The 27,390-nt window shown below is 35.9% G+C and overlaps 2 protein-coding genes across 3 annotated transcripts; one reads left to right on the top strand and one right to left on the bottom strand.

The window, feature by feature from the left end:
* Nucleotides 1-332: 332 nt before the first annotated feature.
* LOC107790194 (1-aminocyclopropane-1-carboxylate oxidase homolog 1) lies at nt 333-4,289 on the top strand. 2 transcript variants are annotated; one of them, XM_075246538.1, is made up of 4 exons: nt 333-981; nt 2,181-2,502; nt 3,671-3,718; nt 3,843-4,289. In XM_075246538.1, exons 1-4 carry the CDS (start codon nt 467-469, stop codon nt 4,092-4,094), a joined length of 1,137 nt encoding a protein of 378 aa, XP_075102639.1. In that variant the 5' UTR covers nt 333-466; the 3' UTR covers nt 4,095-4,289. The 2 variants fall into 2 exon arrangements, with proteins under 2 accessions (XP_075102639.1, XP_016467587.1); XM_016612101.2 differs by lacking the exon at nt 3,671-3,718.
* An 8,723-nt stretch (nt 4,290-13,012) lies between these two features.
* On the bottom strand, nt 13,013-14,633 carry LOC107790186 (AT-hook motif nuclear-localized protein 20-like). Its single transcript, XM_016612088.2, has 2 exons — nt 13,955-14,633; nt 13,013-13,572 (listed from the first exon to the last, which is right to left on the bottom strand). Exons 1-2 carry the CDS (start codon nt 14,498-14,500, stop codon nt 13,258-13,260), a joined length of 861 nt encoding a protein of 286 aa, XP_016467574.1. The 5' UTR covers nt 14,501-14,633; the 3' UTR covers nt 13,013-13,257.
* Between the last annotated feature and the right edge of the window lie 12,757 nt (nt 14,634-27,390).

The following is a 27,390-nucleotide window of genomic DNA, read 5'->3' as shown; positions in this document are numbered from 1 at the left end:
CAAAATTCCTTTTTTTCGAATTTGTTTTCCTTTTTTCAAAATTAGTGTTTGGCCATAAATTTTTCGTTTTTCACCTGAAGATGAATTTTAATTTTTTTCGAAAAATTGAAAAACTTCAAAAAGCTATTTTTCAAAATTTTCACTTCAGATCACTCACAAAAATTCAAAAATAATCCAAAATTATATTCATGTCCAAATACAACTCTAATTTTCAAATACCATTTTTACTAAAATTTGTTTTTCATTTATTTTCGAAATTTTACAATTCTTATGTCCAAACTCCAAACGCCCACTTAATTGGGTTTTACCGATTACAAGGATTTCGTGGTAGGTGTCAGTCAACTTAACGAAATATACATCAGTCACATGCTTTGTCCTTTCTTTTGTCCCTTATCTTCTACAGTATATCAAATCTAAAGGAGAAGCAAATTCTTAATAGATTGAAAAACATACTCTTCTTATAAAAATGGCTGAATATGACCGAGCAAAAGAGCTCAAAGCCTTCGACAACACAAAGGCCGGCGTAAAAGGACTCCTTGATACTGGAGTTGTTCACATCCCCGAGTTCTTCGTCACACCGGGAGCAGAAAATGAGTTCAATGCTAAAAATATTAATTTATGCTCGGACGTTAATGCTCAAATTCCAGTTATAGATTTCAAGAACATGAAGGAAAATGATTTTCAACGTAGAAAAATCGTTGAACAAATTCGAGAGGCATGTGAGACTTGGGGATTTTTTCAAGTTTTGAACCATGGTATCCCTCAACATGTAATGGATGAGATGATCAAAGGAGTTCAAAGATTTAACGAGCAACCAAATGAGCAAAAGATGGAGTTTTATTCTAGGGATAATTTGAAGAAGGTGAAGTTTAATAGCAATTTTGATCTTTATCAGTCTAAGGCTGCAAATTGGAGAGATACACTAGCTTGTGTCATGGCTCCTAATCCTCCTCGTAGTGATGAATTACCAGTAACGTGCAGGTTATTTTTTATGCAATTAAATTTTTTGCTAACACCCTTTTTAATTTTGCTGTAAAAGTTGTAGTTGTTTTAATACAACTTATGAACTATACCACATAGGGTTCGTTTAGGTAGTGCAGAATTTTGTGAAGGAAAGAGCGACCCGAGATGAAGGACCCGTTTGGATATAGATTCTCAAATATTTTTTGAAAAAGTTGATTTGGGTGAAATTTGATTTGAAATTGAAAACGTGTTTGAACATTAATTTTGGGGCAAGTTTTGACATGCTAAAAAATCTTTTTTTTTTTTCCGGAATGGTCATGATTTAGCCCAAAAAGAGGTCTTAAACTATATTTGGGATTTGAATTTTTGATTTTCAAAATCTCCCCAAAAAAACTTGATTAATTCTATAAACAAACACATATTTGAATTTTGTTTTGAAAAAAATCTTCCAAAACTTATGAAGGAAGAAAATGGTTCCTTTTTTGGGGGGGCTTTTAGTTTGGTGGAGAATTTTGTATGAAAGAGAGACAAATCTTTCTTGAGTTTCCAAATCAAGGTGTCTTTCCCTTTAGCCTTTTTGTGCTAAATAATTGACTGTTGTGTCTTTGATTTTGTGTTTTGGGTGAAGGTTCTGTTAGGTCTTTTTTAGTGATCAAAATTGATTAGGGACAGTGATCCATGATAAAATGAGCTATTTACTTCAGTGATTTTCTATTTGTAGTTAAAAAGTAAGGTAGGTTAGTTAACGAAAGGATAAAGCGAGGTTGTAGTGGGGTATAGTAAGTGTGTTACTAGTAGTGTTCATTTCTAAGGCTTCTGCTTAGGGGCGGACGTAGCCCTTTAGCTATGGGTTCATCTGAATCCATAACTTTCGACACAGAGAATAAATATATATATTTATGTAAAAATTTACTAAAATTTTGACAAATATTATATCTGAACTCATTATTTTAACAGTACAATGAGTTCTATACTAAAAATCTTAGAAGTTGAACCCATTAAAGTTAGATTCTGAATCCACTTTTGCTTCTATTGCTTCACTTCCAATGAGAAATTACTCTTTCAAACAGCAAAAATATCCGGAAATTCATTTTTCTATTATCTCAGATAGGAAATATATGATTGGTCATGTTACCAATATGTTTTTACTATGCAACTTTTCTCTATTGTGTTTTACTATAAATGTGTGACTTTGTTATGTTTTTCTTCTATGTTAGGAAGGAATTACTTGAATATTCTGAGCATGTTAGAAAGTTGGGCCATACAATATTTGAGTTACTAGCAGAGGCACTTGGGCTGAAGCCTAATCACTTGTTGGAAATGGAGTGTGCAAAAGGGCATTTCATTCTCAGTCATTACTATCCACCTTGTCCTGAGCCAAACAAGACTCTTGGAATTACAAAGCATACTGATCCAGATTTCTTCACCATTCTTTTACAAGATCACATTGGTGGCCTTCAAATTAATCACCAAAATCACTGGATTGATATTCATCCGGTGACCGGCGCGCTAGTAATCAATCTTGGAGACCTTTTGCAGGCAAGTATACCTAAAACAAATTATATTAGTCTAGTGACCCTTACTCGAGGCGGATCTTGAGTGTTAGGAGTGAGTTCAATCGAACACATTTTTTCAATAAAAATTGTAGATATGTGTGAGAACCCCTGAAAAGTTATGTTGCTCGAACTCTTTAAAAATATTGTAGGGTGCGTGTCGGGTCCTCCAAAAGTAGTGCATTTTTAAGGATATAACACAGGTGCGGCAATAATTTTGAAGAGTCCGAACAACATAGCTGAAAAGTATATAAATGCTAAGTTTTTAAGGAACTAAGATTTTGAAACCCTTCGGGGTTGTCCAGTTGGCTTGGAGGGCGGTCATCCATATGGATGACATGGGATCGATTCCCCCCTCAATGTCTTCTGGGTTGAGCTTGTCGCACGGGACTTGCCTAGTGCGGTTTACATCCCCTGTGTGGTTTGCAGGTTATTACACGGGATTTACCCCGTGCGCACAAAGTGCTCACCACATAGTGCTTCGGATTTCCCCTCTTAACAAAAGGAACTAAGATTTTGAACCGGTTATGTTTGAATTCTGAAAATACCTCTATCTTTTAATCTGTAAGTATTTTTATAGTGTTGGATTTTCTTTCTCCACTTGAAGTAAGGACAGCTTTTGTTTCAAGGGGACAGTCTAATTATAGCCAAAGGTTACAAACATGAACTGCAGTATACAAGTGAAATATCAGTAACCTTGTGACTTTTGCACCTAAAGTGGACTTTCCCACTCTCTGTTAATCATGTGAAAAGTAAACAAATAATGATAACTTTTAGGCTATATTTACCACCAACGGTTGTGGTGGGATAGATAGAATATCTCTCCATCTTTAACTAGAGTTTTTTGGGTTTGAGCCCTCGGAATAGAAATAATCAGGGAATGCTTACGCGACACGAATCCGATTTAATCGGATGTCCAACGCGGGCACTAGACACTGGAAAGGAAACCAAGAATTTTTTGGTGTTTGGAAAGTTTTGGAAGTTGTTTAAAGCTCGTTTTTTTGTAAGCAGGATCCATGTTGAGATTTGTTGTCAAGAAACAGTTTTCGTTTGGAAACTATAACTAAATTCACAAAACATTTCAGACAATCATTTGTTAATTGTTAAGAAGGTGATCCTTGGCGTAATTGATAAAGTTGTTGCCATGCGATCAGGAGGTCACGGGTTCGAGACGTGAAAACAGCCTTTTGCAGAAATGCAGGGTAAGGCTGCATACAATAGACCTTGTGATCCGGCTCTTCCCCGGACTCTGCACATAACGAGAGCTTAATGCACCGGACTGCCCATTTGTTCATTGTTAACATCATTTTTTCTGCAATATTGCAGCTTCTCTCAAATGACAAGTTCAAAAGTGCTGAGCACAGAGTATTGTCGAAACAAATTGGGCCAAGGATTTCAGTTGCATGTTTTTTCACAACTCAATTTCAGCCATTTGACAGACTCTATGGACCAATAAAGGAATTGTTGTCAGATGAAAATCCTCCTAAGTACAAGGAAACAACAGTGAGAGACTATGTTTCCTACTACAACTCCAAAGGACTTGGAGCTCGCCCTTCACTTCTCCATTTAAGACTCTAGGAATTTTTTCTAAGTAGAGTTTATATATATGCTTTCAATATTGTATCACTGTTGTATTAAAAAAATAAGCTTGAAAATGGATGGTTATTTCTGTAGATTGTGCAGCACTTTGTTTCTCCAATTATCACTGATTCAAAATTCGAAAGTTTGCATCAGAAAGATGGGGATGTGTAAATGAAGAATCCTCTGTTTTTACTGTTTCTTTTTCCTTTCTATTTTTCTATTTGATATCCTCAATTATTGATACGTACTTATATGTATCAGTTTGTACTTGAGATATCCTGTAGATAAGCATAGCACTAAATATGGGATTGCTACAAGTTATGTGCCAACTAGAGATCAAAAAGCATTAGATATTTTCACTAACAGCTTGTTTGGATGATTGCTGGCCATCGTTTTATAATGGATTGTATTGTATTGTATTGTATTGTATGATTTTATAAATACAATGTTTGGATAGATTGCATCGTTTGTTGTTGTTAAATAATATTTTGTTGTTTTGTTTGACTGTATCGTACTGTATTGTAACTGATAAGTTTACTAAAATACCCTCAATTGTTTAAATATTAAATTTATCAAGAATTACGAATAAAATAATTTAAGAAAATCTCTTTCTACCAATTTATCACCAAATATGTCTTATAAACAGATTAAGCAATTAAATTGATGCAAATTCTAACAAAATTAGTGGAACTAAATTATCAATTTTACGTTGGAGTTGGAAGCGGCAGAAGTTATGGAAAAAAAGGGACGAATACAAAGTAGGTTATAGGTGGAAGATTTGGAGTTCAAATTAAAAATAAAAGATAAAAGGGTAAAATAGAATTATGGATTAATAGGTTAGGGCATAATTGGAAAGAAAAATAAAAAACAATCTCACCACATAGGCCTGGCAAGTGGGCCGGTCCAGGCCCGGGACCGGCCCAAGACCGCGGGCCAGACGGGCCAAACGGCTAAACGGGCCAGGACCGTTTGGTCCGGTTTTAGCGGGCCTTGTCTGGTCTCGTGGGCCGGTCCTATGATTGGGCCCGCCAGGCCCGGGACCGTTTGGCCCGCCAGGGCCCGGGACCGGACCGGGAACGGCTAATTTTTTTTAAATTTTTTTTTTTTTTAAAAAAAAAAACGCTGGACTGTAAAAAATAGCCGTTGGGCTGTCAAAAATAGTCGTTGGCTATTTATGAAATAGCCATTTAACCCCTCAACTTTGTTTTAATCCCAAACTTTTTATAATTACACTTTTTCCCTATTTTCAACTATAAATACCCCATCATTATTTTATTTTTTCTTACAAAATCATCAATCTATCACAATCTCTCTCTAATTTACTTCTACTATTGCTTACTTTATTGTTACAATTTGTGAAACAATTGTGAAGTTGGTGAATTGAAGTCTTCAACGATAATCAATTTCCAACAAGTTGTTCGTCAATTCGGTAAACTCGTTCCAACTCTTAAGTTTTAATATTATAATTTTGTTTGTTTTATTTACTTTGCTTGATTAATTAAGATGGCTTATTCCTTAAAAAATATGTTTAGTAAAAATAAGGAAAAATCGAAGAGTGGTGAATCTAGTGGCCAATATGTTCCTCCTCCACTTTTTCCGGCTCCACGACCCAAACATGTTACCCGTCCTACACCTCCTATTCTTGATAGCGATAATAGTTTATTACAATTTACCGAGAGTCAATTTTTCCATAATATAGCACCCGGTGAACAATTAAACCATGAATATATGAATGCTCTTTATGGTAATCCAACTATTGATGAAAATGATGATGAAGAAATAGATTTTGATGAAACGCAACCGGATGATGATACACCCACTAGTCCTGCTCCTGAAGTTAACCCAACTAATAATAATCTAGATGATCCCCCATCTGACCCTCCTATTAGTGCCCCTACTTTTTCTAGACAACCTCCTAAACGGGCAGAAACATCTCTTGTTTGGCAATTTTTTACTCAACTAAGAGAAAAAAATAGGGCTAAGTGTAAAACTTGTGGCAAAGAGTTAGTTTTTCAATATGTTGGAAGTCGGGGGGAGGGGGGGGGGGAGGACGGAAAGTTTGACTAGACACATATTGCTACACCCTCAAGATAAAGCTAGATATTTTCGTATGAAAGCTTTGGCTGAGGGGACAAGTGCACCTAGTCAGGCTGACCTTAGTACCGGGTCAAATCAATTTCAACCGGGAATTAACACTGTTACCGGTGGTATTTTATATTATGATCCAAAAAAAGATCGGGAAGAATTGGCAAAAATGGTCACTGTTATGTGCTTACCCTATAGTTTTCCTTCTAACCCCCACTTTGTGCATTATATTAGAAAATTTTTTAATCCTACTTATAAAGGTTTTCCTCGCACAACCGTAAAGAGTGATATTTATAAATATAAACATGAATATGAACAATATTTGCGCTATTTATTTACTCATATAAATTGTCGTCTTGCTATTACAACTGATATTGGTAGAAGTGGTAATGACTGTGATTACCTTACTGTTACCGGTCATTGGATTGATGAGCATTGGATAATGCAAAAGCGCATTATTGCTTATAGAATAATTAATTCACGTCACACAGGGCAGTTTATTTCTAGCACGATTGCGGATATTTGTAGATATTTTTGTATTAGTGATAAAATAATATCAGTTTCAATGGATAATGCTACTAGTAACACAAATGTTGTAGCCTTGTTTACTACGATACTAAGTCCTGTATTTAGTAATATTTTTCATGTTAGATGTATTTGTCATATTTACCATTTAATTGTGGGTGATGGCATGCGAATTTTAAATGTTGAAACTGAAAAAGTTAAAATGGCTCTTAATTGGCTTTTTTATTCAAATCGTAGAAGTAGACTTAGAGAATATTTTAAAAGATGCGATGAATTTGGCCTAAGAGAAAGAAAGATTCCTAAACCTTGTCCAACTAGATGGAATTACATGTATGAAAGTTTAGTTATTGCATATGAATATAGAAACCCCATAAACTCAACGTTTAATGCTCATGTAAGTGATGATGATGAGCACCTTACAAATGCGGATTGGGCTAATGTTAAAATGCTTGTAGATTTTTTAGAAAAATTTCATATTGCTACAAATGAATTTTCTGGGCAATATTATCCTACTATTTCTAACTGTTTAGTTTATATTGCAGAACTTGCAAATTTGTTTGATCATTTTTCAGATGGTGGGAAAATTTATCAACTTGCTATTGATTCCATGAGAAAAAAGTTTAAAAAATATTTTTTCCCTATTCCCCCTATTTATGGTATTGCTGCATTGTTAAATCCTACTATGAAATTAGGAGGTCCTCAATTTTGGTATGAAACTGTTTATAATGGTTTAGCACTTGAAGATGAGGAGTTGTCTAAACTTCCGAACGCAATAGCCTCAATTAAAATAAATGTTCAAACTATTTATAATGCTTATCAAGTTGCATTAGATCATGCTAGACCAAATGTTCCAACTCCTTCTTCTTCTAGTTCTCAATCATCTAAAAGAACTGCGGGAGTAAGAGCACTTAGTGCTTGGGCAGGGTTCAGGGGTTCTCAAGGTTCTAGTACTAGTGATTTTTCACAACTAAATGAGCTTGAAGTTTATTTGTCACAGGGAATTGAGGAAGTGAATCCCGACGGCTCCTTTAATATTTTGGAATGGTGGAAGGACAAAGAGAAACACTTTCCGATTCTTTCAAGGATGGCCCTAGATATTTTAACTATTCAAGCTTCAATAGTGGCATCAGAGAGCGCTTTCAGTCAAGCAAGACTTCAACTCGGTGATTATAGAGCGTCTATGAGGGAGAGCTTGGAAAAATCAGTACTTTTCAGAGATTGGATCCGTTCGGAAAAAGAAATTTTGGACTTGCTGAATCACAACCAGAGGTAGACGAAGCTTATGAAGAAATGCTAGCTGAACTTGCGGAGGATGATGCTTCGCCTGGAAGCGGTGATGAGCAAGCTTCATTTCCGCCACCACCAACGGAAATTCCTCCGAACCTTGAAGGATTTATGAAATTTGTAAGAGATACCATGTAAATTAATATGTAACTTGTATTTTGGCACATCTTGATTAGTTTCTTTTTCTTCTCAATGGTGGTATTAGCACCTTGTTGTGCTCATTCCATAGGGGGAGGAAGACTAAGAAAGATATTGCCATGATTTTTAATGCTATAATAAAAATATAACGCATTGATTTGAATATCTCTTTACAATATTTTTGTTCTTTTATATCTATATAGTATATCTTAAGATGTATATATAGTATATAAATCGAATATAGCTTATATATAGTAAGATGTATATATATTATAGTATAGTATAGTATACATATAAGCTTATATTTATACTATACTATAGTCTATACTATATATACATCTCATAAGATATATAAACTATATTCGATATACTATATATACATCTTAAGATATACTATATATACTATACTATATATACATCTTAAGATATACTATATATACTATACTACATATACATCTTAAGATATACTAAGTATACTAGATATACTAGATATATATAGTAGATATACATGTATATATAGTATATCTTAAGATGTATATATAGTATATAAATCGAATATAGCTTATATATAGTAAGATGTATATATATTATAGTATAGTTTAGTATACATATAAGCTTATATATATACTATACTATAGTCTATACTATATATACATCTCATAAGATATATAAACTATATTCGATATACTATATATACATCTTAAGATATACTATATATACTATACTACATATACATCTTAAGATATACTATATATACTATACTACATATACATCTTAAGATATACTATATATACTATACTATATATACATCTTAAGATATACTATATATACATAGTATACTAGATATACTAGATATATATAGTAGATATATATGTATATATAGTATATCTTAAGATGTATATATAGTATATAAATCGAATATAGCTTATATATAGTAAGATGTATATATATTATAGTATATCTTAAGTTGTATATATAGTATATATACTATACTATACTAAAATATATATACATCTTACTATATATATATATATGTATATATAGTATATAAATCGAATATAGCTTATATATCTTAAGATGTATATATAGTATATAAATCGAATATAGCTTATATATCTTAAGATGTATATATAGTATAGTATAGTATATATATATAAGCTTATATATATATGTATATATAGTATAGTATATCGAATATACTATGTATATATAGTATAGTGTGTATATAACTATATAACTATATATATATATATCTTAAAATGTATATATACACTATAATATACTATATATACTATAATATATATACATAGTTTATAAGTCATATTCGATAGTATATATCTTAAGATATACTATATATACATCTTACTATATATATATATATAGCTTATATATCTTAAGATGTATATATATCTTAAGATGCATATATATCTTAAGATCTACTATACTATACTATACTATACTATATATATATATATTAAGATCTACTATACTATACTATATATATATATATAGTATATCTTAAGATGTATATATAGTATATTTTAAGATGTATACTATGTATATATAATATAGTATATATATATTTTAAGATGTATATATAGTATATAAATCGAATATAGCTTATATATCTTTATTACTATTTTTTTCTCTAACTTCTATAAAAAAAAAAATTAAAAAGAGAAAGTTTTTGTTGGGCCCGTTTGGGCCCGGGACGGCCCGGGACCGGCCCACTAAACCCGGGCCCGTTAGTTCATGGTCCCGGTCCCGAGCCGGTTCCAGCAATAAGCCCGCGAAGCCCAGGACCGTTTAGGACCGGACCGCATAGGACCGGCCCACTTAGGACCGGGCCCGCGAAGCCCACTTAGGATCGGGCCCGGCCCACTTGCCACCCCTATCACCACATCAAATCGGTTGTTTTAAAAAATAAGACTTTTTATTGTTCCGAAACAATAAATTTAACAATACAATACAACCGATTTAAATGAAACAATCAAAACAAACATTGTTTTGAGATAACAATACAATACGATACAATGGGTAACAACCATCCAAACAAATCGTAAAGCAACTAGGAATAATATTATATATACTTCATCTTTCTTCCTATACGTCTGAGCTTTTAGATAGGAAAATATTATCATTTGCAAACATATCATTTTCTTTCTTCCTCTCTCTTAATCAGATAAAAAAGGCGGTCATACCATTACATTGCCCTAGCCACACATATGATAATTTCCCTTTCAGAAAGTGGAGCAGAAAGTTTCTTAAAAAGCAAATCCCACTTCCTTTTTCCAGTTAGCATTTAGCAGCAGGAAAAAAAAAAGGAATAACAAAAAGTGAAATATCTTCTCTGAGGGATTGATTAGATAAGAGTTTTAGCCAATCAATGATCCTTGATTACCGTCTTTAAGTATAATTAAATAGTTTATTAGCTGATTATGGATGCCTAATCGACTGCGAAATCTATTCCTAGGATTTGTTAGTCCATTTTGCATGATACATGATATTGTACTACTTGACATAAGACGATAATAAGAACTAATATCGGAGCATATCTTTTACGGAGTATTCTTTTTGCAAATCATTTTGGCTCGGGTAACGCATCCGTGAAATCAGTTACTAATGCTTGTATTATGGTAGATTATTACAATCACATCTCTTAAGGTGCAGTATTTTTTCGAATCCTGCGTGAACATAAGATAATACTGCCCTGCCTCTTGCCTGGGTAAAATCTTTGACTAGTCCTCATCTATATTCAAACTCTCTATAACAATCATCTTCTATAGTATTTCATTGTAACGGGCTAAGATGTTTTTTACAACGTAACTAACTTTTCATGTTATGTCCAATTATATAATTTCTATAACAATATCGCACTGTCGTAAAAAATTATAGGAATGGAACACATATATATAGTTCTGACTTGCTTTTATTTTAATGGGCAGGTGTGTAACCTGCTGCTTTAGTGTGCAGTGTGCTAAATAAATAACAAATTAACGTGCAAATTAATCTCTCATACGTCCCATATTTAACATAATACAAGTCTAAAAGTTCGGTTAACTAATTAATTAAACATTAAATTATAATTTTCCGTAGACCTGCTGTAGCTACATGATATGAGCTACCATAAAAGTCTATCATTTTACGTACGGCTCATTATTTTATACATTTTCCAAAGGGATAAACTATATATATTATGGCTAATCCCAACTCCCATATACGTACCTATATTCATCACAACACTAGTCTTAACATCTTGTGTTATGAATTAGATAAATTACTAAAGGTCATCATTTTATTTGTTGTTTAGTCAAGATAACCCGTGTTCACCTCAACCACGTAAACTAGATTAATTATACTGAGTGATGGAAACCCTACTTTATTGTCTAACTAATAAACTATTCCTTTGTGACAACTGTAGTAGCACTATAGCAGATATTATTTTCGTTGTTTAAGGACATTTATTTATTACTACCCGTCGTAATATTTGTGATAGTGTTTGACTAATAAGTATGGAATTTAAAAAAGAACCAAAACACTTTTACCCCTTTATTTCAAGTTATATGACATAATTTGACAATCGATACGAAGTGTAAGGAAAAAAGGAAAGAATGTTTTTGAAACTTGTCTAAAAGCAGGAAGGATAAAAACTCAGTAGGTCATAACATTTATTTGATTATAAAATTTTTTCATTAACGATAAAATAAGTAAAATAAAAAGTTTAAAATTAAATAATTTTCAAATATAAATATGTGTCATTCTCTTTAGAACGAACAAATAAAAAATAATTGTCACATAAATTGAAGTGCAGAGAGTAAAATCTATGGTCTAAAATAGGTCATATAGAGATTAATTTCACACGTAGGGGGCAATACATTAATTTGAAGGTTTATGTAGTATAAGACCAAATTATCTCAAGTGACAAATCCCCGCGGCATTTTAGGCATTTTATTCTTTATGTGTGTTACTTTCAGCTTTTTTGAGTTGTTCTTATTATATTTAAGATCTTATATAATTGTATAAACTATATATCCATTTTAATATCTGCGACTATGCTATTCATCTTGTCATATGTATGTTTGTTCTTGATCCCAAATTCCCAATAATGCACTTTCATACAACGTTGCTAGTCTTATGTATTCAATTTGAGTAGGAAAACTCACATTAGATAAACAAAGGTTGTCACTTCAATGTCAAAATAAGAGAAGTTTCTTAATTATTCAATGTTAAAGCAAACTTTATATTTATAAAGTATGCTGATAGTTAAAGGCTCAAAAAGGACGACAGATAGATGTGTTTTTCCGTGTACATTTGTTTTCAAATTAAGAGCTGCAATGACATCTTTTCTTGCATTTTCTTGCTCAATCTTAAACATTACTATAATGATTTTTGAAATACTGTACCAACAAAAAAGGATTTAAGCTATGTACACTAGTTAATATGATATTTATATATACTATTAATGTAGTTAACTTGTGATAATAGGTTAGGTGTCATTTTTAATTACTATATTGGCAAAATAGATTTTACATCTTTCTATCTAATTTATTACTTTCCCATAAGAAATTTAGTGCTTCCAACATGAATGATGCTGTTTGGAATGACTTCACCTGAACTATTTCTTTATATAATAATAATAATAATAATAATAATAATAATAATGATAATAATAATAATAATGTTAATACGACTACTAAACTAAATCACTTGCTATTTTCAGCTCAACTCAAAAGTAAGCAATTCATGCATACCCAAGAGCCAGACTGTTGAATTGATGACTTAAAGCTTCAGTTCGTTTTTGGCATCATTTTATTTGCTTCTACACTTTCTTTGGCTAGAAATAAAATATAGTGCATTGCTTTGCCCTTCGGGTACACATCCGATAAAATTGGAATTACAAGAAAAAATTAGCATGGTGGATGCGCAAAATGACATGAACAAATCGAGAAATGAATACAAGGAGAATATATAATTCAGATAATATACATCATTAAAACCTTAACTTTGTTTTTCTTAACCTACTCTCAAAATTTGGGCACACAAACATAAATAAATTAAGGAGGGAACCGGGCTCTACTTCTCTAAATAATTTTCTTAACTATTATTAACATATATTTTACCATTAATTTTAGTAAGGAGGGCGTCCATGTGGCCAAGCAAATGCTTCATGGTTCAACTGTCCACCATTATTAGGTAGCAAATTTGGTGGCAAATTATACACTGTCTGCATATTTGAAGATGGAATTTCACCCATACCACCTTGTTGTGGTGGTGGTGGTGGTGATCCACTTCCTCCAAGTTGTCCTTGTGCTGCGGCGGCGCCTCCACCTTCTTCCTCCTCTTCTAACGGTAACCTCTCATAAGTAGCATTTGAGAAAGTAGAGGCAATCACCATAACAGGTCCTGAAGCTACTAATGACCCTACTACAATTCCACCCACGACCTGTCCAAACATAATATAATTAAGTAATTATTTAGCCGTTCTTTTATTATTTGCTTTGGAAAGTTTAGAATTAAGTAGACAAATTAGGAACCCCTTTTGTTAGAATTACCAAAAGTATGTGTAATTTGAACTACTTAGGTGCTACTGAGGGCAGCCGTGAGCTCCCGTTACGTGCAGGATCCACAAAAATGCGTTGGACTATAAGGCTTTACTGTACGCAATCATACCCTTGTCCATGCAAGGTACTATTTTCACGTCTCAAATCAATGATCTGATTAGGCGTGCTACGGATGGCACTTGCTTTTGTAGTGGTGCATATAATTATTTATAATATTTTCGTTCTTTAGCAAAAAATAATCTAGGTTATACAATTCAATAGTACCTGTCCTTGTCCACCTGCTAGGTATATAGTCAATCCTGTTGACCCGGGCGGAGCAGGACCGGGGAGGAATGCGCCGGTCAACGATAAAATCTCGAAACGACCGTGTAATGCCATGACAGCAGTACCAGGAGCAGATGGTTGTCTTAGGGTTACATTTGTTACTGTTCCACTGGCACTCAATACACAAACACCTCTTTGACGCTTTCTTGCAAACTGTGCTATGCTTTCAGCTACATCTGCACCATTTGCTACTTCCATAACATGACTTCTTAATGTATTTGGACTATCCCTTGTCACGAAAATGGGCGATTTTGGCCTATTTTTCGAGCCGGGAGGGCGTCCACGAGGTCGGCGTGTGGCGACCTCAATTGCGCCCTCTTTTGGCTCATCACTGTGCTCTCTTTCTTCATCATTATTATCTCTTGATCCAGTGTTGTCGTTCATAGATATGCCTAGATCTGGCTTCTTGAGTGTCTGTGCGCCGGCTTGGGATGATGTTTCAACTCCAGCTAGATTTACTTGACCTGTCCACCATGGGTTTGCCATGTTTGAAGCTCAAAATCGGGCCTTTTAAGTGGACAAATGATTAAGTTAAGCCGAGGAAAAATAATAGAAAAGATAGTACTCTTAGCTGCTTAGATCTTTGATCCTTCCTCCATTGGTATTATGTGAAATTAAGTAAAAGATTAACATAGATTAAAAATTTGAGACCAAGGGTTTAATTTTTGTTTATATGGTTATAAGGGAGAAGAGAAAAGGATGAATCCGCTGATCGATGAATTCCACAAGGATCTAAACTAGGGGAGAGAGAGATAGAGGGAGAGGTTGGGGTTTGATGATGATGATAACTGAGGAACAAGAAGAAAGAGTTAAGAGATAGAAGGAGGGGGTTTCCTCTCTTTTTAATTTTTTATGCTTTTGACTTAGCTATATGAGTTTAAAGTTTTATGCGGACATTTTGGTGCATAAAGTATTCCGTGTTCGTATAGGAATCGGGAAAAGGTTGCATTCCAAAAAATGTGATGTAAGCATCCCAAGGGAGTAAGTTTACGTGCTATGATGGTGTAAAAAATATTTAAACAATGAGATCACTTAGTAGATAATCACATGTAAATTTCTTGATATACATTAATTTATAATATGGTAAACATAATAATTGATTTGATGTATATCATGGGTTAAAATTTATTGATAATGTAAAAGAATCTTTGTATTATCAATATATATAATTTAAATCTTTTACTTTGTACATTAACTTATATGTGCACCGATAGTATAAAGAATATGTATTATCAGGATACTTTAATTCGTTTTTCAGTTATTAATATTACTTTTATGGATAAGTATTATAATTATCTTTTTAAATGATCTGATTTTGTACCATGGATGTATAGAAGTTAACTTCACTTATATCATGGTTTGGGTGCTTTTTTGGGGTGTGTTCTTAGATTTTAGGTGGTGGCCGTGGTTTTCATTTTTTTACGTAAAACTTCAAAGTTCTTGGTAGGGTGTACAAATCGAATCGAAAAATCGCACCAAATCGAAAAGTCAAACCAAACTGATTAAAAAATCTGGGTTTGATTTGGTTTGGTATTGAGTAAAAAAATCTGAACCAACCCGACATATAAATATATAATTTATATATATATTTTTAAGATTTTATATAGAATTTTCTTTAAAAAATGTCTAGAAATATTTAGGATTCTCTTGCGGGATATAACTTTTAATAGAATATGAAGTGCTCCATATTTATTGACCTTAAATAATGGGTTGTATGATCATTTTCTTTTCAAGTGTTACTGAAATGCGTCTGTCTCTTTGTTCTTCCATATTCATATCATAGGTTAAAGATCTATTAAATTCTTACTCCCTCCGTTCCAATTTAGGTGAATATATTTCACTGGGCACGGAGTTTAAGAAAAAATAAAAACTTTTAGAATTTGTGATCCTAAATAATTCAAAAAGGGGTTCAGAATATTTGTGTGGTTATAAAAGCTTCTCATTAAGGGTAAAATTGTATGTTTAAGCAAAATTGTTTCCAAATATAGAAATGGGTCATTCTTTTTGGAACGGACCAAAAAGGAAATAGGTTCACATAAACTGGAACGGAGGTAGTATATGTTTTTCGAATGTGAAGTGATTATTAATATTTAGGTATCATATTAATTTTTATGTTTAATTACTAAATTTGGTTAACCTGAAAGTGTACATCAATGAAAAATTATTGTTAGACGACTAAAAAATAACTATATGGGTTTTTGTATAAAAATAACAATATGGGTTTCAAAAACATAATTTTTTAAAAAATTCGGTTAACCTGAAAGTGTACATCGTGACGGTGAGAGAGATGGGATTAGCTTGCGGGTGATCTTCAAAATATTGTAGGCTCAGCAGGCAGCGATAGCCCAACTGCAGAACTGAATCCGTGCTCCCAGTAGAGTCGAGCTTGAATCATCTCGGGAAAACACTCGCAGAAATGAACCAGCCGCAGATAGGCCAAATGAAGTTGAACCCGAAACCAACCCCGAAATAATAAAGATGATCGAGGAATTGAAAAACGGGTGGAAACGGGAGAAAAGAAAATCGAAGCTAACGAAAAGAAGGTGGAGGCTTACAACTCCAGGGTCGACCAAATCCCCGGAGCGCTACCGATATTGAAAGGCCTGAACTCCAAGAAGTTTGTTCACAAACCCTTCCCTCTGAGCGCACCCCCGAGGCTGATCCCTAAAAAGTTTCGCATGCCTGAAATTACTAAGTACAACGAGACAACTGACCCAAATGAACATGTGACCTCATACACATGTGTTATCAACGGGAATGACTTAGAAGACGATGAGATCGAATCTGTCGTGTTAAAAAAATTCAGAGAGACCTTGTCGAAATGAGCTATGATATGGTATCACAACCTACCTCCTAACTCTACTGACTCGTTTGCTATACTTGCAGATTCCTTCGTAAAAGCACACGTTGGGGCTATCAAGGTTGAGACCAGGAAGTCGAACCTTTTCAAAGTGAAACAGAGGGATAATGAGATGCTTAGAGAATTTGTGTCTCTATTTCAGATGGAATAGATGGACCTACCTCCGGTCGCGGGCGATTGGGCCGCTCAGGCCTTCACCCAAGGACTCAATACTCGAAGCTCGTTGTCTTCGCAACAGTTAAAGCAAAACCTAGTAGAATATTAGGTCGTAACTTGGGCCGATGTGCATAACCGATATCAGTCAAAAATTAAAGTCGAAGATGATCAGCTCGGACCCCCTTCCGGGTTTGTTTATCCTATCTGAACCAGTGAAAGACCCAAAAGAGACATTGATCATGAACCGAGACCAAGTAGGGACCGATATCAGCCGTATATCGGTGATCGTATGAGTAACGGATTCAGACAAAACCTTGCGAGAAATAAAAAGAGAAGCGATCAGAGTCAAAATAACAGGGGACTCATAAGCAAAAATAGTTTTGACAGGCCCATCGGGCCTAAGAAAGAACTAAGGTTATAAGAGTACAACTTCAACGTAAATGATGCTGCTATCGTAACCGCCATCAGGCGTATCAGAGACACCAAGTGGCCTCGACCTCTACAGTTTGATCCAGCCCAAAGGAATCTTAACCTAATATGCAAATATCATGGCACTCACGGCCGCAGAACGGAGGACTGCCGACAATTAAGAGAGGAAGTAGCTCGGTTGTTCAACAACGGACATCTTCGAGAGTTCCTAAGCGATCGAGCCAAGAATCATTTCAGGAATAGAGATTCTAATAAACAGATGAAGCAGGAGGAACCTCAATATGTTATTAACATGATCATCGGTGTGGTCGACGTTCCCCAGGGGCCGATGCTGAAGCGCACCAAAGTATCCATCACAAGGGAAAAATGGACTCGGGATTACGTGCCGGAGGGAACCTTGTCTTTCAACGACGAGGACGATGAAGGGATCATGCAGCCCCACAACGATGCACTGGTAATATCTGTACTCATAAATAAATCTCGAGTTAAGCGTGTGTTGATTGATCCAGGTAGCTCGGCCAACATTATCAGATCGAGTGTCATTGAACAGCTCGATCTACAAGATCGGATTGTGCCTGCAGTCTGAGTTATAAACGGATTCAACATGGCATGTGATAAGTGAGGATTTTGACTACTTATTAGCACCTTTTAGCTTTCATTTTAATTCAAAAACATTTAATTGTGTTCCCGAAAACTGATAACATATGCTTAATTGCAGGAATATTAGGAAATGAGCCTCCAAGATGAAATTCAATTCAAGAAGGAGTGATCTGAACTCAAGGAAAAAAACAGGCATAGAAGCTCAAAGTGTGGACCGCAGAATATCATCTGCGGTCGCAGATTGTGCGGAAGAACTTATCAGAGATCTGTGAGAAGTGCGGTCCGCACATGAAATATGCAGCCGCAGAAGCTAGGCAAGAGCAAAGGTTCAGAGAACCTACATATCAAGTTCTACGAAAGTGCGGACCGCACAATTATTGTGCAGCCGCAGAAGATAAGCTACGAGGACGCATGTGTTACACCCCATGTTTTCATACATGGAAGTACGTCATAAGTAAATTGATATAAGCTCAGAAATGAGATGTTACCTTCTGCATTTTCGTACGTTAAAGTTTCGTCGTAAGCTAATCATGTAAGTTCGGGAATGAGATTATTTTGAGATTATAAGCATTGTACTATTTCAAACAAGTGATAAGTAAATTCGTGAAGGTAAAAGGGTAAGCGAATCGAAGAAAATGAGTTTTGTTGAAGTTTGACATGTTGGGATAAAATATGGCCCGAGCTAAAATACCCGGTATTTATGGACTAGTGCCATACGAGGTACCACATGACCATGATAGTAGGATGTATAAGGTATGTTAGAAATGAGTAGTATTTTAAGTAAGTGGAAATAATTCTTAATTATGTGGGTAATTGGTCAATTATTGGATTAGTGGGGAATTACCAAGTTAAATAAGGGATTGGTAATTAATTAAAATGTTTTGGATAAGTTTACCCCCCAAACGTGGCAGCCCTATATGACTTTGATGATGAGTCTTAAATTACAAGACTAGGTGGCATGTGTCAGGGGAGTTTGGTGGCTAGTCATCACAAGTGGAGCCCACTCTCTTTGATAAGAAAGCTTCTTCCTACATCATTGAAGAAAAATGTCACTGCCAACGTGAAAAACAGAATGGTGTTAATAAAAGGTTTAAGACTTTGCCACCAGCTGAATCTTTGCCAAGAAATGAAACTGTTGGTGAATATATTTTTGTTTGCAACAATGATGCTATGGCTGAAAATCTCAAAAGGGAGATCTTTGCAAGTACAAGTCCAACGTGAAAATTCTTTGAAGAGATGATGCTACAAGGTCCAACGTGAAATTCTCTGAAATGCTACAAGATCTAATGTGAAATGCGAATTCAAAGAAAGCCCAGTACAATCTTTCTTAAGAATATTATACGAATTTTTTCCTACTTCGATCCGTTGTTACGCAAAAGAGAATCGGTTCAGGCATGTTAAGGCTATCCCTTCTTTCTTTTTGGCATGATCCATACGATACAAACGAAACGAGTAAACGCATAATTTTCATAAATGACTCTATTCATAAAAGTATTAGGGGTGTCTATGTTATTGATTCCCCATGTGAATTATTATTATTCCTTCTGTTCATAGGTCTCAGAAAAATACATATTTGATAAAGTTTATCCGAAAAGCATATTTATTTTTATGACATTCCGAGAAATCTTATTAACGTGTTTCATATGCATTTCATGCATTTATACATGCACATTGACCCATGACCAGATGGCGTTATATACGCGTATATATATATATATATATATATATATATATATATATATATGGGATATGGGAAAAGGTTACGGCATTATATACGCACCACCACCTGATCAGCTGGTATACGTTGATGATTTGCCCACAATGGCCGAAATTATATGATGGGATGCCCTCAGAGGCTTGATAATGTTATGAACACATATACCTATGCATGGTATGACATTTATACGCATATGCATGATGTTATAAAAATGAAATGATTCACAGAGCTATGCAGACGTACATGTCAAGTCTTTTACTCCATGTATCTCTCATGTCTATTATTTACTGATTTTCATTTCTTACTTACTCGGTACATTATTTGTACTGACGTCCCTTTTGCCTGGGGATACTGCGTTTCATGCTCGCAGGTCTCGATAGACAGGTCGAGAGTCCTCCAAGTAGGTGATCAGCTCAGCGGAAGATGTAGGTACACTCCATTTGTCCCGGAGTTGCTTATGTGGTCAGTATGATTAGGACATGTACTGATTAGTATGTCGGGGCCCTGTCCCGACTTTTATGACATTTATGTACTCTTAGAGGCTTATAGACATATGTCGTGTACGTGAAAGATTGTACGGCCTTGTTGGCCTATGTTATGTTGGCCTATTAGGCCTGTATGTCACGTGTATATGATGATGTAATAAGAAAGATACGTTACGTTGGTACTCGATTGAGTAAGGTACCGGGTGCCCGTCACGGCCCATCGGTTTGGGTCGTGACAGCATGTACATTTGTGCGGTCTGCAAAAGAGCCATATGCGGCCTCACTCAGAAATGTGGAGACCGCAGAAAGAGAGAGAGGTGCGACCGTGGTTCAGAATTATGCGGCCGCAAGATTCTAATCCTGTCAGGTTGAAGCAAAGAGCAGACCGCACATAGAATTATGCGGCCACAGAACCTTCGAATGGGCATTTTTGTCCGAAAATTCTAGCTCTGTATAAATAGAAGAGTTTTACTTTTTTAGGTCAAGTTTTTGACATCAGCAGCTACAGTAGCCGTTTTTCTTTACTCTCTTTAGTAGTTTTTGCCATTTTGAGCCTTTTAAACAAAGATTTCTTTATTTTAATTATCAATATGGGTTTAATTATTATTTCTTCTTCTATTTCTTCCATCTTAAGCATGAGTAGCTAGATTTTTACTAGGGTTGTGACCCAACCCTAGAGTGTAAACTTAATGGGTGTTTGAGTTATTGTTTGTTTATGGTTGGATATTTATTATTTAGCCTTGTTCGGGCTTTTAGTTGTAGAATTAATGGTTGCAAACATTAGTTCATGCCTATTTGACTTGGTCTTTACTTGAGAAAGAGAGACTTAGTCTAGGAAAATTTGGCTAACAAGAAATTGGAGTGAATCAAGAGATTGATAGTCCTAATTAAAGGGTTGAATCTAGAGATAGTAAACCCGACTTGAGCTTTGTATCAACCGTTTTGTTCAACACCCATTTGAACTTGAGAAAGTCAAATTCGGCAAAGTCACTCTTTGACCGAGAGATATTGAGTGTGTACTCAAGTGTTGATAGCTATAATACACCCCGACCAATAAAATAAGTTTTAAAGTTTACAACCCGTTAGGCAAACACCTAGGTGAAGGTCATAGCCCTAGGCCTTTTACAGTATTTAAAAAACAACAACAAAAATAATTTCTTAGTTTCATTACTTAATCTTGCAATCTTAAATTGGAATAGACATAAACCAAGCATCAATATGTGGAAGTGTAATTTGAGATAGTTCATACTCATACACTGCAATTTATACTCCAAAATCCCACATATAGCTCCCAGTGGAATTCGGTCCCGGCTCCTTGTTGGGTATTACTATTGCAATCGACCGTTTCATAACCTTGAATTGAGGTGTGAACTTGGACGAGATCAATTTTTGGCGTCGTTGGCCGGGAGTTTATTTGATATTTGGATGATTTGACTTTTGGTTTGTAATAACTTATAACATTTTCCTTTTTCTTTTTATAATGTATAGATTCTCCTCTTTCTCTCTCTATCGATGTATATATTTTCTCTTTTCCTCCCTCATTATGTATATTCATTATGCTTGTAGTAGCTTGCTTTGTAGCTTCTTTATTTTATTTTTTTATTAGTCAATGTTTAATTCAGTAGATTCTTGTATTAATCTAATAGCTTCTTTTTAATCTAGTAGCTTCTTTTTATGTTTGAGTGGACAATGAGCCTTTGGTTTTCTTAATGCAACGGTTCTTTCCAAAGGTAGTTTTTGGGTGAACCGTGTGACTCTTTCCAACGATGGATGGCGTGACAACCTTCTTAAGGGATTGTGTCCGTTTTTGGTGTTTAGGTAAGAATAGTAGTAATAAGGAATAAAAAGACCTAATTGAGTCAGGCTCGAAGAGTCAAACATGCTTCACTTAGTACCAACACACAAAACTACGTGCTTATTATTTGGAAAGAAACAGCTCTAGTTAGTGACCTTCTAACTCTTGTGTTGACTTAAGCAATCATCGAGTGGTTTAGTCAAACCATAGTGATTTTCAATCTTGAATATGGTCGTTGCGGGCCCTCGACTCTATCCTCTTTAACAATCCAGCTGTGTGAGAGGTGAGATATTTTTGTTGCAAGTCCAAGTACCCGTGCGAATGGTCTAGAACTTGCCCCGAGTGTATTTCGAGGCGAAATATTAAGTTTTGCTTGGCTTGAGAAGTGATTGTAGGCTCTCCTTGACCCGCTTGAAATTTTCCATGGCCCACCAATATTTTTATCCTTAGTCAACCCATTTGAGCCTAAAACTTTTCTTATTTGATCACCATGTTACAAAACTTTACCCGTTTTGTCGTGACCTTATCTTGGCACCCGAGCTTTACTTAACACTCTTGTGAAATAATTGGCTAAAACAAAAATATAAGTTTGGGGGAGAGACAAGGCATTTGAAAAAGGTATCAAAGCACAAAAAGAGAAAAGAAATGAAGAGAAGGAAAGGCAAGAAAAAGAAAGAAGAACAAAAAGAAAAATGCAAAAAGAAAGTGAATAAGTTGAAGAGTTGAAGGGCTTTCAAAGAATAGTAATGATGCAAAGCATGGAGAAAACAAAGAAGGAGAAAATGAATATCATGACCAAGAAAGAGTGATGTTAATTCTCTCTAGTTCTCCTAAGAAAAATAAAATGCCTCGAAGAGTTGACAAAACATGAGCCGATAAGAGGAAGTGGAGTGCTTAAGGAAAGATGAATCCGTTCTATTACAACATATCCAACCTTAGTTCAAAAGCCTTCATTGCATTCCGAAAACGTCCTACGTGATTTCAAGTCGAGTGAACTTACATTAGTGGTGATCTACATAAGAGACAAGCATATGGTACTTAGAGCCATACTTTTGACATTCTTTTGAGAGAGATGAGCGAACCTTTCACAAATCTTTGAATTGTGCTACATTCTTTAGTGAGATATGCTAACGGAGAGTAGAGGAGGAGGAGTTTGGGATCCACAATGATCTACATGAAAGAGAGAGCTTCCTTGATGAATAAAGTCAACTCTTGATGCTCAAGTGTCACATTAGAACTATTTGCGCTTAAAAGCTCAACTCATCGCTTTGTTGATAATTCATAAGTGTTGTGGGTAATTGTTGGTCCCAATTGATGTGTGATTGATGTATCATTGATTACCTGGAATAGCTCTTAACTTGTGGAGCTGGGAATTACTTTATTTGCTTGAGGACAAGCAAAAGCTTAAGTTTGGGAGAGTTGATAAGTGGAAATTTTGACTACTTATTAGCGCCTTTTAGCTTTCGCTTTACTCCAAAAACGTTTAATTGTGTTCCCGAAAACTGATAACATATGCTTAATTGTAGGAATATTCGAAAATGAGCCTCCAAGATGAAATCCAACTCAAGAAGGAATGATCTGAACTCAAGGACAAAAACAGACACAGAAGCTTATAGTGCCGACCGCAGAACATCATATGCGGCCGGAAATTATATAGAAGAACTTATCAGAGATCTGTAAGAAGTGCGGTCCGCACATGAAATGTGCGTCCGCAGAAGCTAGGCAAGAGCAAAAGTTTAGAGAACCTACATATCAAGTTCTACAGAAGTGCGGACCACACAATTATTGTGCGGCCGCAGAAGATCAGCTACGCGGCCGCATGTGCATTTGTGTGGTCCGTAAAAGAGCCATGTGTGGCCACACTCAGAAATGTGCGGACCACAGAAAGAGAGAGATGCGGTCGCAGTTCAGAATTGTGCGGCCGCAAGATTCCAATCCTATCAGGTTGAAGCAAAGTGCGGACTGCACATGGAATTGTGCGGCCGCAGAACCTCTTAAAGGGCATTTTTGTCCAAAAATTCTAGCTCTGTATAAATAGAAGAGTTTCACTTTCTTAGGTCATGTTTTTGACATCAGCAACTATAGTAACCATTTTTCTTTACTCCTTTTAGTAGTTTTTGCCATTTTGAGCTTTTTAAACATAGATTTCTTTATTTTAATTATTATTTCTTCTTCTATCTCTTTCATCTTAAGCATGAGTAGCTAGATTTTCACTAGGGTTGTGACCCAACCCTAGAGTGTAAACTTAGTGGGTGTTTGATTTATTTCTTGTTTATGGTTGAGTGTTTATTATTTAGCCTTGTTCGTGCTTTTAATTATAGAATTAATAGTTGCAAACATTAGTTCATGCCTATTGGACTTGGTCTTTACTTGAGAAAGAGAGACTTAGTCTAGGAAATTTTGGCTAATAAGAAATTGGGGTGAATCAAGAGATTGATAGTCCCAAGTAAATGGTTGAATCTAGAGATAGTAAAACCCGACTTGAGCTTTGTATAAACCGTTTTGTTCAACACCCATTTGGACTTGAGAAAGCCAAATTCGGCAAAGTCACTCTCTGACCGAGAGGTATTGAGTGGGTACTCAAGTGTTGATAGCTATAATACACCCCGACCAATAAAACAATCTTTAAAGTTTACAACCCGTTAGGCAAACACCTAGGTGAAGGTCATAGCCGTAGGCCTTTTACAGTATTTGAAAAACAACAACAAAAATAATTTTTTAGTTTCATTACTTAATTTTGCAATCTTAAATTGGAATAGACATAGAACAAGCATCAATTTGTGGAAGTGTACTTTGAGATAGTTCATACTTATACACTGCAATATATACTCCTAAATCCCACGTATAGATCCATGTAGAATTCGACCCCGACTCCTTGTTGGGTATTACTATTCCAATCGGCTGTTTCATAACCTTGAATTGAGGTGTGAACTTGGACGAGATCAGCATGTGAGACCACTAAAGGGGAGATAACATTACCGGTAAACGTCACCGGAAACATTCAGGAAGCCAAGTTCTATGTAATCAAAGAAGACATGAGTTATAACGCTCTATTAGGAAGGTCGTGGATCCACAACATGAGGGCGGTACCCTCGACTCTGCACCAAGTGATGAAATTCCCAATGCCAGGAGGGATAAAAACAATTTACGGAAAACAACCGGCTTCAAAGGAGATGTTCGCGGTCGATGAGATGGTTTTGGTATCCACACTTACAATGACAAAAGGTGCGGGTTCTACCTCCAAGCAAGAAGCCAAATAGCAATTACCTACGTCGGCCCCGACCCAACCGGAGAAGCAGGGGAACGATGAAAACGATGATTACGGGGTTTCGAGGTATTTTATAGCCCCCGACGATTCCGATGCTACCAAATTGATAGTCGAGGAACTGGAGCAAGTCGTTCTGATCGAGCACTTTCCCGATCGAAAGGTATACTTAGGCAAGAGGTTGAGTCCCGAGCTCATGAGAAAACTCATTCAATTCCTTATGGCTAACATAGATTGTTTCGCTTGGTCCCACCTTGATATGATAGGGATCCCGCCGGAAATAACCACTCACAAGCTAAGCCTGGACCCACAGTTTCATCCAGTCAAGCAGAATAGGAGACCCAGTCCGAGGTCAAACATGCGTTCATCAAGGATGAGGTATCTAAACTCCTTAAAATAGGGTCCATCAGGGAGGTTAATTACCCGGACTGGTTAGCAAATTTAGTAGTAGTCCCTAAAAAGGGAAACAAATTAAGAATATGTGTAGACTATAAAGACTTGAATAAAGCGTGTCCTAAGGACTCTTTCCCTTTGCCTAACATCGATCGCATGATTGATGCAACGACTGGCCACGAGATCCTCAGTTTTATCGACGTTTATTCCAACTAAATTCGGATGGACCCGGGCGATCAGGAAAAGACTTCCTTCATCACTAAGTACGACACCTACTACTATAACGTGATGCTATTTGGACTAAAAAATGTCGGTGCCACTTACCAACACCTAGTAAATCGGATGTACGAAGAACAAATAGGAAAATCAATAGAGGTTTACATTGACGATATATTGGTTAATTTCCTGCGAGCAGAGGACCATTTGAAACATTTGCAGGAAACCTTCAACATATTGAAAAAGTACAATATGAAGCTGAACCCATAGAAATGTGCATTCGGAGTCCTGTCCGGGAAATTCCTCGGGTTCATGGTATCCAACCGGGGAATCGAGATTAATCCTGATAAGATCAAGGCCATCAAAGATATCACTGTTGTGGATAACATCAAGGCCATTCAAAGGTTAACCGGACGCATAGTCGCCCTGGGGCGATTCATCTCGAGGTCCTCTGACAAGAGCCACCATTTTTTTCTCACTATTGAAGAAAAAGAATAACTTCTTATGGACCCCGGAGTGCCAACGAGCCTTGGAGGAACTCAAGCGGTATCTCTCGAGCCCACCTCTGCATCATACTTCGAAGATAGACGAACAATTATACTTGAACTTAGCAGTATCCGAGATAGCGGTAAGTGGAGTCATGGTACGGGAAGAGGAAGGTACGCAATTTCCAATCTATTATGTTAGCAGGACTCTAGACAAGGCAGAAACTAGATACCCTCACCTAGAAAAACTGACGCTTGCTTTGCTAAGCACCTCTAGGAAGCTCAAACCGTACTTTCAATATCACCCCATATGTGTTGTAACTACTTACCCATTGAGAAACATAATGCATAAACCTGACCTCTCGGGACAATTGGCTAAATGGGCTGTTGCGATCAGCGGGTACGATATCGAATGTCGGCCCCGAACCGCCATCAAGTCTCAAATTTTGGCAGACTTCGTGGCCGACTTTACACCGGCCCTAATACCCGAGGTCGAAAGAGAGTTGTTGTTGAACTCGAGCACTTCTTCGGGAATCTGGACTCTTTTTACGGACGACGCCTCGAATGCAAAGAGGTCTGGACTTGGCATTGTATTGAAGCCACCAACAAGTAATGTAGTTAGACAATCTATTAGGACTGTAAAATTGACTAACAACGAGGCCAAGTATGAGGCCATGATTGCAGGTCTCGAACTGGCCAAAAATTTGGGGGCAGAGGTGATAGAAGCTAAGTGCGATTCCCTCCTTGTGGTGAACCAAGTTAATAGAACATTCGAAGTCAGAGATGAACGAATGCAAAGATACCTGGATAAACTACAGGTAATGTTACATCGGTTCAAGGAGCGGACTCTACAATATGTACCTTGGGATCAAAACAGCGAGGTTGATGCTCTCGCTATCTTGGGATCATCAATCGACAACGATGAGTTCAACTCGGGGGCGGCGGTTGTACAACTCATGAGATCGGTAGTGGAAG

The sequence above is a fragment of the Nicotiana tabacum genome, chromosome 23 (assembly GCF_000715075.1).
Source record: "Nicotiana tabacum cultivar K326 chromosome 23, ASM71507v2, whole genome shotgun sequence".
NCBI lineage: Eukaryota > Viridiplantae > Streptophyta > Magnoliopsida > Solanales > Solanaceae > Nicotiana > Nicotiana tabacum.
Note: the sequence above shows the minus strand (reverse complement) of the source record. Positions and strands in the feature narration are given on the sequence as shown.